Source organism: Cololabis saira, chromosome 4 (assembly GCF_033807715.1).
Source record: "Cololabis saira isolate AMF1-May2022 chromosome 4, fColSai1.1, whole genome shotgun sequence".
NCBI lineage: Eukaryota > Metazoa > Chordata > Actinopteri > Beloniformes > Belonidae > Cololabis > Cololabis saira.
This window is the reverse complement of record NC_084590.1, coordinates 37,690,231-37,704,637: the sequence shown is the minus strand read 5'-3', so window position 1 is coordinate 37,704,637 and position 14,407 is coordinate 37,690,231. Positions and strand designations below refer to the sequence as shown.

At 41.6% G+C, this 14,407-nt stretch overlaps 1 protein-coding gene across 1 annotated transcript; it reads left to right on the top strand.

The window, feature by feature from the left end:
• The first annotated feature begins 2,734 nt into the window (after window positions 1–2,734).
• LOC133442557 (putative nuclease HARBI1) lies at window positions 2,735–5,273 on the top strand. Its single transcript, XM_061720563.1, has 3 exons — window positions 2,735–2,762; window positions 4,470–4,800; window positions 4,859–5,273. Exons 1-3 carry the CDS (start codon window positions 2,735–2,737, stop codon window positions 5,271–5,273), a joined length of 774 nt encoding a protein of 257 aa, XP_061576547.1.
• Window positions 5,274–14,407: the final 9,134 nt, after the last annotated feature.

Sequence of the window (14,407 nt, the reverse complement as noted above, 5' to 3'; positions counted from 1 at the left end):
ATTGTCTTCTCGTGCATGTATAGGCTACTCAGATTTATCTGCAACTCCAGGTTATTGCCAACAGCTTGATTTACATGCGCATGTAACACACTGAGTGATTGGCATGTTGGGGTGTTGCCGTCTTATGTGCGTTAGCATGTTTGATGTATTGTCAGTTGTACTTCAGCGAAACAACGCCGACAGACAGTCTTGTCCATCCACCACGCTTGTCATCCCTATTATATTGAAGTGGAAACCGAAATGTTTAAACGAATAAGTTGTTGCACACACGTCTTTAACTCGTCTTTTTTTTTACTTATTTGCGTGATTTAAATGAAGTGTGGGGTTTAAACAAATAGGTTTAAACTCCACACTCTTCATTCTTCTTCTTCTTCTGCTGCTGCTGCTTCCGTTATGTTGGTTGCTGGCAGCATTCAGGCTCATAACCGCCACCTGGAATAACGTGAGGATTCAACTTTTTTAAATACTCACCCAGACGTATTTGTTGTGTGACTGCGTGCACCGAACCGTGATGCCCTTATCGTGACGGTACGGGATGAATACAAGTACCGTTACACCCTTATTAAAGAATAATGTCAAAAGTGTTGATGAATAATCATTAAGCAGTAGTAGTATTTATAAATATACTCGACTAAATGCCCCTTGTCCATATGGGGTTTTCACAATTTTTACCATGAAATGGTAAATGCAACATTTTATCGCCTACATCAACTTAATTTTTTTGTTTGTTGTCGTAAGCAAGATAATTTTCTCTATGTTGCTGAGAGGGTTAGTAAACGGGCAGTACTAGGTACCCAGAAAAGTCATTAAGGTCTGTTCAGCAGGTTGCAATACGTTTTACTCGGGCTAGATGATGTTTATGTCTTCGGTAATGAAAATAAATATTACTTTTTTTGATAAACCATTGTTAATATGATTAGAGTCCAGACTTGACCGTCACTTAGTAACTAATATAAAAAACTATGTTATAAACTAAGTGATCACATATGGCTAAGTAGAGATTGTGGTTGAAATACACATCATTTAGAACATGAGACAGAATATATGTGGCAAAAAAATCATTTTATCCTCAATCGCATTGTTTTTGTGATTGTTGGGAGCCACAAATGCTTTAGTAATGTACTTTTGCAGAGAACTGTGCTGAAAAACCTGGGCTACGTCTACATAATGCTTACCTCAAATACTGTAGATCTCATGCAGAAACAACGGGCAATATACCAAAGCTTAAGATGTCAAGTAGTCGAAGTGTGATTTGAGTCACGGCTGATATATGCATGTCATGCGGCCGATGTGCATGCTCCAATCTGTTAATGTGGGAGCCCAGATAATCACGACTTTGACACATGAACACATCCTGTCTCTCTTGCTGATGGGGTACACTATCAATTTAAAAGTCCACTCTAAATCTTTGAAAGAGAAGTATCAGTAATTTTGATGTGCTTTATTTATGGATTTGGGTTTCAAATCTATTTTGAGATGGTGTTTGTATCTGTAGGTTTAATTACATTGATACTAAGAGTAATGTTTCTCCTACCGAGAGCAAACACATTTGACATCAGAAATGGGCTGGGGGAAGGAGACAACATTTTGCTTGTCAAGTTTCTCAGCAGGATTATTTGTGACCTTAATGCATCATAACACCATATAAATTCTCAGAGAGCCATCCATTTTCATAGCTCTCAACTGATTACTTTTTAACTGTCTATGTTTTAAACACACTCACTGGCCACTTTATTGGATATACCAGTTGATGAATGTGAAGGCTTTCAGACCAAGAATGACACGTTTTCCAACTAGTGGATGACAGAAACTTATCAATGTTTTTTATTAAAAAATTTTCTAACAGTGTATCTAGTTTGTATATTTATGGTTCTGTTGAGCTAATTAACATTGCTATGTTTACACTTTAATGTAATTAAAAACACTTTGTTTTAACACATATATACACACAGAGAAGAGAGACAACCATCTGAAATGATTATTATTCCCGTCCCGTTCATAGAGTAATTGTGGCTGGTCTTTACTCTCCCACTGCCTAAGAGATGTAAGAATTACATTTGATTTAGTATGTCCAATGCAGACAGTGCAAAATAATTCTCCTCAAGCAAATAATGACAATGTAAACACTATAGTGTAAATGCACAATAGACAAAAGTCTAGATGCACCAACAGCAGCTTTGACATTTTTTATAGATAGGTTTGTACATGGTTTTTGCGAGTTCTATTATTAAATAGGCATTTGAAAAATATTTGCTACCCTTTGATACATTTTATTGGATGGAACACACAGTTTTCATTGCACTGTGTATCAGCCGCTTTTTTATCCCCAAAAATTACCAAACAAAAAGGGCCGGTTTTCCTAGATCAGTTAAGAAGCTCTTAACAGCAAAGAGCTTCTTTCAAACCTTCTTAAGGGGCATGTGAAAGAAAAACGCGTTTCCCAGAGTCGCTCTTAGCTTAAGAAGCTCTTTCATTAAGAAGGAAATGTAAGATGCTGCTGACCCACTCTTTACAGCCTTCTCACCCTGCGTTCACACTGAAAGCGTCAAAAATCGCCTGACGCCAGCATCTCGCTGCTTGGTGCGTTCACACTGAAAGCTGCATGTACTGTCGACAGCTGCAGTGGGCGGGACTTTCAAGCTGCGCTGCAGAAGTGGAGGTCAGAATCAGAATCAGCTTTATTGAGTCAGTTTAGAAAACTGTTATTGACTTCGGATACACCGGCGGCGGCACGATGGAATTGTGCGCCTGTTTTCCAAAGGGTAACACTGGGATAGGGGGGGGAGGAGAAAAAAATACATCTTCACATTGAATATCATACAATACACAATATCAAGTTGCAAAAGAACACCTCGCAGCACACAAAGCACAGACGTCACAAGACTTGCATGTGGGTGATTGGGGGTGGGCAAGTCGGTGGGGGGGGGGGTGGTCCCGGCACAGTTCATCCAAGTGAGGGCCACGTAGCTGGCGCTCAAACCCGGACGTCCTTGTCAGGGGGGCTGATAAGAGGGGGGAGCCAGGAAGGCGATTGGATGGGGAGAGGGGTGTGTGTGTGTCAGTGTGTATGTGAGAGTCTGTGAGCGATAAGACCGACGACCTTTCTCCCCGAGAGGTACCGGAGGTAACAGTGTATATAGCCTACACATATAGCGTACACATCTTCAGTTTCCTATTTCACCATAGATCACATTTTGGGACGTCTTCTTTATATTTAAACGTTATTTCCGCGTAGATAAGAGTGAGTTTGATGCTCCTTAACAAGTTTGGTCCGCGGATCAACATCAACCGTCAGCGAGCCATTGCTCCCGGTGGCTGATTTATGGTTCCGCGTGACACCAACACAGAGCCTACGGCGTAGCGTACGCGGCGACGCACACCGTACCGTCGCTGCGTACCCTACGCCGTCGATTTAACGCGGAACCATAATTCAAGCTTCAAGCTGCAGTCTGTCTCCGGTGATCACTGACACACCGGGTCGGATCGGATTAGGTAATGATGTTTAAACTGTGTTTTGTGATTAATAAGCACGGTTTTAAATTATTTTGCATTGGATCAATGTAGCAAATACAATCGTTTTGACCATCCAGCCCCTCAACCAATCCCAGTCTGTGATTGGACGCTGCCTCGGCGTCGCCGCTGCTCATTTGCATAAAGTTGAGATTTTTCAACTTCAAATTGACGCGCTGCTCCGGCTGCTCCCGACGCCTGTCGACGCGTGTTTTCATAGAAAATGAATGGCAGCCAGCTGCCTATGACGCCCGTGACGCTTTCAGTGTGAATGTAGGGTTAGTGAACAAAGACTCACAGATCCAGGCACGTCAGGCAAATCAATATTACACCTGGCAATGAGATATTAAAACAATGCACACCGCACAAATTTTGATCCATTTCATACTTTAGATTTATATTGTTTAGCATTCATTGGTGACAGCAAAGGGGGAAAAAAAAATTAAAATAAGGAATAACAAGTGTGTTCCTGTATATGCTTTATGCATTACGCATAAATAAAACAATCATCATGACTATCATTTATCATAATTTGTCTGCACACATCCCACATCTGCGTGCACATATGAGATAATGTACCACACTCAAAAATGCTTCAGGGCACATCAAAAACACACACCCCAAACCTGCCACATTTAACACATCAGGGAACTGACAGGTGTAATTGCTTTCAGCTGGAACCTCATTAGAGGAGACTTCATCCACTGCTCTATATAAAGGCGTTGCCACATCACGTGTGAGATACCATGGCTGCTATACAGCATATTCTCGCTGCAAATCAACCGCGTCGCCGTGCGCGAAGCAGAACTGTTTATATAAACGCATTTGTGCGTCAGCACTTCAATCCCCTGGACGTGCTGTCATCACGTTGGTGTCTCCACATATCCGGAGGGCAACCCGGTGCAATTTCGCCCTGAGCCCAGAGGTCCGGTTACTGGCTGCACTGCGTTTTTACGCAGTGGGGAGCTTCCTAGAGGTGGTGGGGGACGTCACCGGACTGAGCAAGGCGTCGGTTTTACTGAGTGTGGCAGCCTTGACACCGATCCTCCTGCGCCATGCCCGAGTGCACATCAAGATACCCACCACAAGGGAGGAGATCCGCCAGGTCCACCAAGGATTCCACGCCATGGCTGGGATCCCCCGGGTGATTGGCGTAGTGGATGGCACCTTGATCCCCATCCTCAATCCCTCCTTGGTGGACCCGTGCTGGATTGGGAGGAAGCACTTTTCTGCCATCAACACGCAGGTGGTGGTGGACCACGAGGGCCTGATAACGGACATCGTTGCCAGGTGGCCGGGGGGCACCCATGACAGCTACGTGTTTGTCAACTCGGCTGTGGGCTGCTAGGAGAGAGTTTAGCTGGAGCTTCCTCCTCGGGGACAGCGGCTACCCTCTCCACAGCTACCTGGTGACCCCTGTGACCAACCCGGCAACACCAGCAGAGGAGAGGTTTAATGAGGCCCACACAGACACCAGGACCCACATTGAATGGATGTTTGGCAGGTGGAAGTCACGGTTCCGTTGTATCCATCGTTCATCGGGGGGGATGCGCCTGTCACCTGCCAAGAGTCGTGGCGTCATCGTAGTCACCGCCATGCTCCACAACATGGCTGTGCGCGCTGGGGCAGATGAGCCTCCTCCCTTGGATAAGGACGAGGATTCTGAAGACGACGATGCCCAACCTCCGGTCCCCGATGCCCGAGCAGCACTCCACCAAGCCGGTGTCCAGACAAGACAGGAGCTCATCGACCTGTTTTTTTGATTTCACTTCCCTTTCACCAGTCACCAAGCAGTCACCTGAACACCAACCAACTCCCCTAATCCCCAAGCAATAAACAAAAAACCCAATAAAAACTACTAAACTCCGCCCACTAACTTTCAAGAATACTTTATTGCTGCAATGTTTCAGTGTTTTGAAGGTCTAGCATTGAACATTGTGGCAGGGCGAGTGCCACGAGGGCCCGACCGAAGGATGGAGAGACACGGAGTTTTGTGCAGACCCTTTATTCGTCACAAAACACCACACACAGTGCAGAAGCACCTCACGCCAGCAGCTCCTCCGACCCCTCCGCTGCTGTCCCGCTCCCTTATAAGGCAGGCAGGGTGGAGAGCGCGCCACTCAGGTTGATGGGACACAGGTGCGCGTGTCCCATCCACCTCTCCACCCTGCCACAAACATCAAAGCAAAGTATTCTTGAAAGTTAGTGTTCGGGAGTTTACATGTGGTTTTGGCTGGAAGAGGTGCGTGTGTCATGCGTAAAGCGTACATTACGCACACACTTATACATGGCATGAGTACTCTTGGAGTAAATCAATAAAATGGTCAATTCACAGGGGCCCTCTGGAGGGTCGCCCTCTGGAGAGTCGCCCTCTGGAGGGTCGCCTTCTGGAGCGTCGACTGTACTGCGCCTCGGCAAGTGACATCTGTCTCCGCTGCAGCTCCAATTTCTCCCTCTTGATGTCCACCATCTGCTGCTGGAGGGCAGTGGACCTCTTGAAGTGGCCCTCTATACACCGCAGCACTCCAAGCTTCTCCCTCCCCCCAGGTGCAGGTGGTAATAGCAGGCTGCTGTGTGCGGCCACCCCGTATGCGGACGCCGGTCCTTGCTGGTGCAGGTTGGAGGTCGGGGACAGGCGGGAGTGGGTGTAGGGCGACGTATTCCTCTGACTCGGTACTTGGGGCCGGGGAGGTTGGTGGTGCTGGTCTGACCCCGCTCCCACATGGCTCATCCACGGGTTCTGACAACCCCTCGTTCCCCAGGACATCTACCCCACCCTCAATGCCCTCAGATGCGGTCTTTGCATCTGGCCATTACCTTCTCCTCATCAGGCGTGAGCTCAGTGTTGGCAGGTGAGCCACCACCCGTGGCCTGGCTCTCTCGCCTGACCCTCGCTGCCTTCTTTTTGGTTTGGCTCTGGAACTCCTGCCACTTCTTCCTCACTGCATCCCACTCTCGTAGGCCACAGGGGCTGGAGGGAGCCATGCGCTCAGTGATGGCATGCCATATTTGTTTTTTAGCCAATATATATTTTTTTCCCTTTTGTTCCCCCGAAGAGGGTGTCCCGCTGTTGCCACACTTCATCGACCAGGATGCCCATCTCCTCAGCAGTGAATGCTGGTGACCGCTTGGCCCGCTGCTTTTTGACTTCTGCCATTCTGTCTTAATGTGTGCACCTACCCACAGGTCATTTCATATCCTCAGTAACTGATTGATGTGCGTAAATTGATGTGATTGCTACTTGGATACACCTGTTGAACACACCTGTCACCTATATGTGTGATGACAGGGAATTAGTGCATTGAGGAGCAGCGCTTCGTGTCTCCACACACCCGCTGTGTGTCTCCAAACATCCACAAATACAACGTTGATGAATGCAAGATTCTGCTTAATAGTGAAAAAGGTCAAGCAGCTAAATAGTAGGGGTAGGGGGTGTATTGTGACTGGGCCTTAGAGCCTTCTTAAATCCTTAAGAAAGATCGGATCTGGGAAACCCGGCCAATATCTGTTGCAATTTGCATTAACGAATAAAACCACAAAAATAAAATACATGCATGTATACATCCACACGTCTGTATATTGGTCATTCACCGGTGCATGGACGTCACAAACACTGGCGTTTCCATGGTGGCTGGACTGTTTTCTACTTTTTATGGATATTAGCTATAAACATACATGTATGAATGATTAGTTGTAAATGGTTTAATATTTTCAGTGATACACCTGCTTACGTTGTCAAGTCTGGATAGTAAAGAACCTTAAACAGAACACGGGAACTTCTGAATGAGTTCAACATGAGCTTTTCTGTGACAAATACTAGGGAGGTTTGGATGGATAAGGTGGACAGTTGGTAGAAGTAATCAGAGGTGGAAGAAGAATACAAATACTACTGGTCAAAATTTACTCCGTTACAAGTAAAAGTAGCTCAGTCAAAATATTACTCGAGTAAGAGTAGAAAAGTACTTGCTTTTAAAGGTACTTAAGTATCCAAAAGTAAATGCTTTTAAATTTAGTAGTATTTAGTAGTATTTATTTAGTAAATTCATTAAATTACTATATTTTTTCTAAATTAATTTAAGGATCTTTTAACTCTTGTTTCTGAGAATTCGATGTTGAGTTGTTAAAAGCAGAGAGGTAGTATACAACATTTGAAAATAAATGTCTGTGGTTTGTCTGTGCCCTCGTTTTTTACTCGGTCGAACTCAAACATTGAGTTAAGATACGGCCAAGGATTTTGTGAAAGTCCCTGCTCCGAGTCCGGCTCATTATCAGACTCAGACGACTCAGCGGATTGTCTTTCTTCTCCTGACGCTGGCGTAGCCATTGTTGCGGCTATGCCTTGACTTGTTGCGGCTCTGTCTTGACAAACGCAGGCTACTTTAGCGGTATCGTTTTGAGGAGGCTTGACGTATTTCCGCTTTACGTACATCCCAGTGGAGAGCGTGCACTGTGATAGGTTCCTCCTTTGACAAAAACAGCTTGTGTCCAATAGGATTTTAGGGAAGAAGAAAAAAGAGCAGTCCTGAAAGTAACGAGTACTTTTCAGCCTTCCTAGAAATTTACTCGAGTAAAAGTAAAAATATTTGTCTTGGAAATGTATTCAAGTAAGAGTAATAAGTACCAAATAAATCTAATACTCAAGTAAAGTACAAATCCTCTGGATATGTACTTAAGTACAGTACTCAAGTACATTTACTCCGTTACTGTCCACCACTGGAAGTAATTAAGGAAATGATATAAGAACAATGGAGCACAGTTTCAGCTTTCTATTGCTTTCTCCAGGGAATTTATCTAAAGCTCTCCAAACCACATATACAGTAGATGTCTCAAAAAACCCACCCCAACAAAACAAAACGTGAATGTGACTTCTAATTTGTTAACTGCGTAAGCTTGGAAAGAAAAAAAAAGTTGCCTCGGGCAACATTTATTTGTCCATATTTCAATTCCTTCTCCCTAACTTTGTTAAATGTTTATTTTCAGAATTAAATTTTAAATCAATCTATATTACCACAAACCTCGCACATCTAATGTGTTTGCAAAGTTCACAGCTAAGTAAATTGAACTACATGCATTTTCAAACCATAGTCGTGCATTAAAAAGATATTTCCGGTGCAGACATGGCCACCCCTTGAGCTCCACCATGTGTGAGATAATAATCACCATGTCCTTGTGTCCTTTATTATTGTTATGCGTTATTTATTAAAGCTGCTCAGTTTGGGGCCGGGCCACAGCTGTACGCATGAGGCTCTATGAAGGGATCCTCCTGCCCAGCCTGTTCTTTGACATATAAGCTCTGTTGGTGCCAGATGAGCTCTCACTGAAAGCTGGAAGTAGGCCGGTCAATCCTCACGGGTTCACCTGTCAGCCTGTGTTTCTCTTTGCTTTCTAAAGCAATGCTGACACTTCCTCTTTCCCACTCCTCTACAACTCTGCTGTCACTCTTCCTTCTGTCCTTCACATCCTGGCTGACTTCTCCCACCAGCACATGGTTAATGATGTAGCTGTCTTGCTAGGGCACATGTCTGCCCAAGAAACCATATCCTCTATTTACTACTAACTGTCTTGTCTACACTTAGTTTTCCATAAGCTGACATTTTAATTCTGTCCTTTAAGCCCAAAATGCAGCTAAATGTTTTTTTTGTTTTTTTTTTCACAGAGCTTCTGATACTCGATGGTATTGAAGCAATTTGATTAATACCAGAAAGATTAGAATGTATTATTTGTATTTACTTGGGGGGTCTGTTCTCTGAGGTGCAACAACGCTGTAGGAGTTGAGCCTCACTTCAAAAAGTTTGGTCTTGAAGACTGATCGTCATATTTCAAACTTGATCATGACAGCAACAGCTTCAACGCATCTGCTTGTGTATTTCTTCTTTTAATTTTGTATACACTCGCATGTGGTTTATGGCGCATGTTACTTTTAGATTTTAATAAGGGAACGGTAAATTGTTGTATACACAGATGCGGACAGTTAATGACTGTACTCATTTGGTCTGTGGTATGAAAGCAATAACTCATACTGAGAGCCCAAAATTATGACAAGAAAACACACTACTTACACCATTAAAGTGAAAATGTTGAAAATATTGCTGTAAGGCAGCTGTAAGGCAGCTTAAGTCATTAATTACCCCTAATATTGGTCTTATCTCACATTGGTTATATGGTGGTACATAAAACAAAAATAACTCATAAATTACATTGAAACAGATTTTGTTTCAGTGGACCATGGGGAGTGATATTTCAGCTAAGTCTTGTATTTTTCTTTTTAATTATTTTTACTTATTTGTTTTTTAGCAAACCCAATGTCATAATGATTAATCAGTTTAGTTATTTCAGGTCACTTTGACTAAGTGCTATTCTGCAGAATTTATATGTGAATAAACAGCATATGGTAATGCCATTTGTCAACTAAACCTAGTGTGGGTATTAAAGTTCAAATAAAATAATGAAAATAATTAATGATGCCACCACTGTAGAACAAAATAAAAAAAAGAAAAGAAAAATGGGCATACCTTTTTTCAAAATGTAAGATTGCACATGCATGCAAATAAACCAGTTTCATTGACTCATGTCCTTTGAGGAAAAACAGATAAATGAAGTACATCTCAATACTCAATACACTAACATGATGCGTAGCAATTTCCTTTGAGCAACCAATAAACACACTTTAATGGATCTGAAGGTGGAAAGAAACCACACAATGAAATCTTTAAGTTATTCTAACCACAGGGGTGTACGTGAACTAACATGAGCTGTCTTCATCCCATTAAACGTAACAAAATGTAAGGTTTATAGATCTGCAAAAAATAGAGAGAAGAAAAAAAAATCCTGTATCTTGTTATCCATCATATCTGCGCTGGTACATTTAATGCATCTGTTAGAAAACTTTAATACTATGTAATCGCTTAAGTTTTACTGTGCACCTTTTGAATACTTGAATACAACCACCGAAAGTAACGAATATTGACTTGAAATGCATGTGTCAGACGCAGTGTTCCTCCTTTATTCCAAGTTCATCTGCAATTTAAAAAAATAATTTAAAGCCTGGTGTTAACGTTAATAGCATGCTGCATCAGTGTTGACACTTAAAGTGATAACTAGCCTGAGTGGACTCTTGTCTTATGTAAGACCATATCTGCACATCGACCAAGGAAGATTTAGTGAAGAGGAAGAGGTCTTTTAAATGAGGGAGTGCTGGAAATGTGGAAACAAATCTCCATGCCAGCCATTTGGACTGGGATTTCAGTGAGGTGAGCACTGAGGTCCTGTCCATTTGGAAGAATGACAGCACAATCAGGGCTGTCTTAATCACATTTGGTTGTCTCATTAATCAAAGCAAGCACTAGCCTTAAATGGTATGCCCCTGTCCATCAATGCGTGAGTACATTTCTGTTAATAATTTGGCTAACCTTCAAAGAAAGTTCTTTGATTGAACACAGTTTGCAGTTGATTGGTCATTTTTTAATTTATCTAAAATTGCATTTTTAATTTTCAGGAGAAGGGTGATTATGAAAATGGCAGTTCTGAAGCATATGATGATACATTGGATATAATGTAATATGCTAATTGAAATTTTTGTCCAAGAGATTGGTAAAGATTATTTAACAAGGATACTTTGTAAATTAAAGTGTTTATTCATTGAACTAACAAAAGTACCTGTTTCAATATAATAGCACCCAAATTCAGAAGGCCAAGAGGTAGCCAGGAGTACAAAACAAAGTTTGGGCTGAGCCCCACAGTCTGAGAATCATTGTGCTAATAGTTGTTATAGGTCGGGAAATGGTCCTTTCATTTGAATATTTGGGTCTTTGTTATTATATTAATAATAATATTATGGGTCTTTATGTATACATCATCTTTCCCCTCTGATATAATGCATTTGTTTTCGAGATCTAATTGAGCTACTATGACCTCTCAGCTCTGGACAGGGCTTAGCCTTATTAAACAGCTGTCGATAGTCGACACAAAAACTGTCAGTTGGTTTTAATGCAATAGGAATCATCATTAAAAGACATTTGTTTTGTTATGTTTTATTTGTTTTAACTTTTTCCATTCACTATCTTGCAGTATACCACATATGCTACAGTTTAACCCCACTCTTGTTCTCTTCCACCTCCTTTGGGGTAATGCATTAGTGGTATGTTGGTGGAGAAAGGTAAACATTGGATTTCTTCAAACTGCTGTTGACAGATCAGAGTGAAATGAGGTTCAGCCAGGGACAAACACAAAGCAGTGATTAGAGTTGGTTTTCAGCCAGATATGACCACAGGATTAGGAAGGTATCTCAAACATTTAGAGTCAGCTCTGCATCACTGCATCTGTCCATCTGTTAAATGCATTGTGGTTTGAATTGAATTAAGTTTATATATGTTGTAATTAAATAAAAGACGGGGTAAAGAAAATTCAAAATCCATAACTACCATCATCATTTAATACAGGAGTTAACCAACTTTCTGCAACCTTCAAGCTGGACTCATAAATGCCTCCAACTGTCACTCCTGTCAGCGCAGCCCGAGAGGTGGACGAGATGTGTCATCCCAGGCAAAATTTAAAATGTGTTTTGAGGTCCCGTAGTTGAGTGCCTGCCATTCTCTCTCATCCCCAGGCAGATTTAATGCCCAACAGCCCTGGGAGCAATGAGCCCACCCCAGCACATCAAGGGGTATACACACTTTCTCTCTCTCACTCACTCTGTGTCTCTGTCTCTCTCTGTCTATGTGAATAGAGGTAATGTACAGCAGGTCCTTGAATGCCTCTCTGAACATCTCCAAAGGTCAGTAGTTTGACCTCTCTCTTGCCTTCCATCTGAATAAGAATTATGTGTCACTGCGCTGCAAGAACCAGCACAAAATAATAATAAATGTCTTTGTTATGTTAATGAAACGTCCTTCTCATTCTAAGTCAATAGTTTTTAATATTTACTATTAATTAATTAAATGGATACAGTAGATTTAGCTGAAAATTATTTGATAAGATGGACTTAAAAAATGACTCATACATGTACTATTCTGCTCAAGTCTCTAAGGGCAGACTTGCTCATTATAAGCTTATTAAAATAACGATAACCTTTAACCATTAATGTTGAAAGAGAGAGGGTAAAAAAGCAGGAAATATCTCAGTTTTTTCACAATTTTAGGTTTCTGCATCATGGAGGGGATGTGGAGGACTGAAATGCGAGAGATGACTAAGGTAGGAAAAATTAATAATCATATAAACCAAAAGTGCCAAAAATGTGCAGGTCTTCCAGAACAAAAACTATCTATGAAAAAAAGAAATAAACAGAAAAGGAGACCATAGAACATGATGGGATAGCAAAACAGACAGACTGGCAGAGAAGAGAGGAAAGACATTACAATACGTACTCTCACAGCGGTTGGTCAGACACAGGTGTGAACAATCGAGAGGTGGGAAGAAGGGAAGTCAAACAGAAACCTAACCTGCAAAGAAATAGGTAGTTTCTCAATTCCAAGTATGTCAAGTTTGGTGTTTGTGCACTTTGTAGTTCATACTTGATAGATATATTTTAATCTTTCATCTTCTGGAAGAGCAGTGTATGTGTGTACATGATGATCACAGCTGAGCTTGCAGGCTAACATATTTGCAAAAATTTCAACACTTAAATTGAATATAAAATAAACACTAACAAACATTAATACAACTCAGAATGGACCATGAAATCACCTGACTCTTAAGTGTAGAACCAATTCTTTATATGAAGTGTTAAAACACAAAAAAACAAACTTAACTACAAATATGAAGTCGGCTATATTCTGGATTTGAAAAAAAACATCTTAAAATTAGTCCATGCATTAAACAAAAACAAAGTTAGAACATTACGTTTTACTCGTTTCTTTCTGCTTGTATTTGTTACTTTTATCAAGTAAAATCTCATGCTGCTGAATTTTGATACTTGACTGGATGGCCAGTCACGATCGATATGACCTGGTGTTAATGAACTGTTTTTAGTGGTAAAAAATAGATGCAATATTAGTAACTTCTGCAAATAACAGCTGTTTATTAGTCAAATCTAAAAAAAATTTTTGCAAATCAGTGTGGTAAATGTGGACTTTTCAATATGGCTGCTGTACATGTCCATAACGTTGCATTTTGTTCCTTAGCTTAAGGAAATACACACTGTCTTTAGCATAAAGATAGATAAATAAATAAATACAGAGAGTGGAATATGACAAGGGTCAAAACCTGGGCACCAGGTCATGACAAAAACAGAGAGGGCAAGTGCAGATACAAATAAGATGTTTATTTTGGCAATGTAAATAATAATAAAAACAAACAAACAGAAAATAGTGGAAATGGTGCTAGCAGGGAAGAATACACTGCAAGTGGAGGCATTTTATCTTATGGCTCCAAAGCATACCAGGTGCTTCCAATCTGGCTGTCTGTAGCAATCAGAGAGACAGACATGCATTAGATCAATCAACCCAGCACATACTATGCAGGCTGTCACACACGTGATCCCATTATCCAGAGGAAAACATTGGAAAGAAAGAAAATCATTATGAAAACACCCAACTTCAGTCTTAGCACACAACTTTTCTGCTTTTTCTGTATTGTTATATTTTGAACTAAGTATAGGGCGTAAATTTCATATTGACATGCTTATTGTACCGATTTAATCTGCAGAGATCAAGCAGAAAGCTGGGATATACGCTTCAGAGTCGGATGCTGGGCCGGCAGCATGTGTGGTTGGGCTCAGGTCCACCTGGAAGTGTCTGGCTGATGATATGATTGGTGCTGATGATATCGGTAATGGATATGTATGTTCAATCTGCTGGCAGCCTTTCTTGCCCGTAGTGGGGGATCTCACTCTGTAAACACCTCTAGGAAGTTATTCTGATTGAGTCCTCATTCCATCCATCTGACTAAATAACGCTTCTAC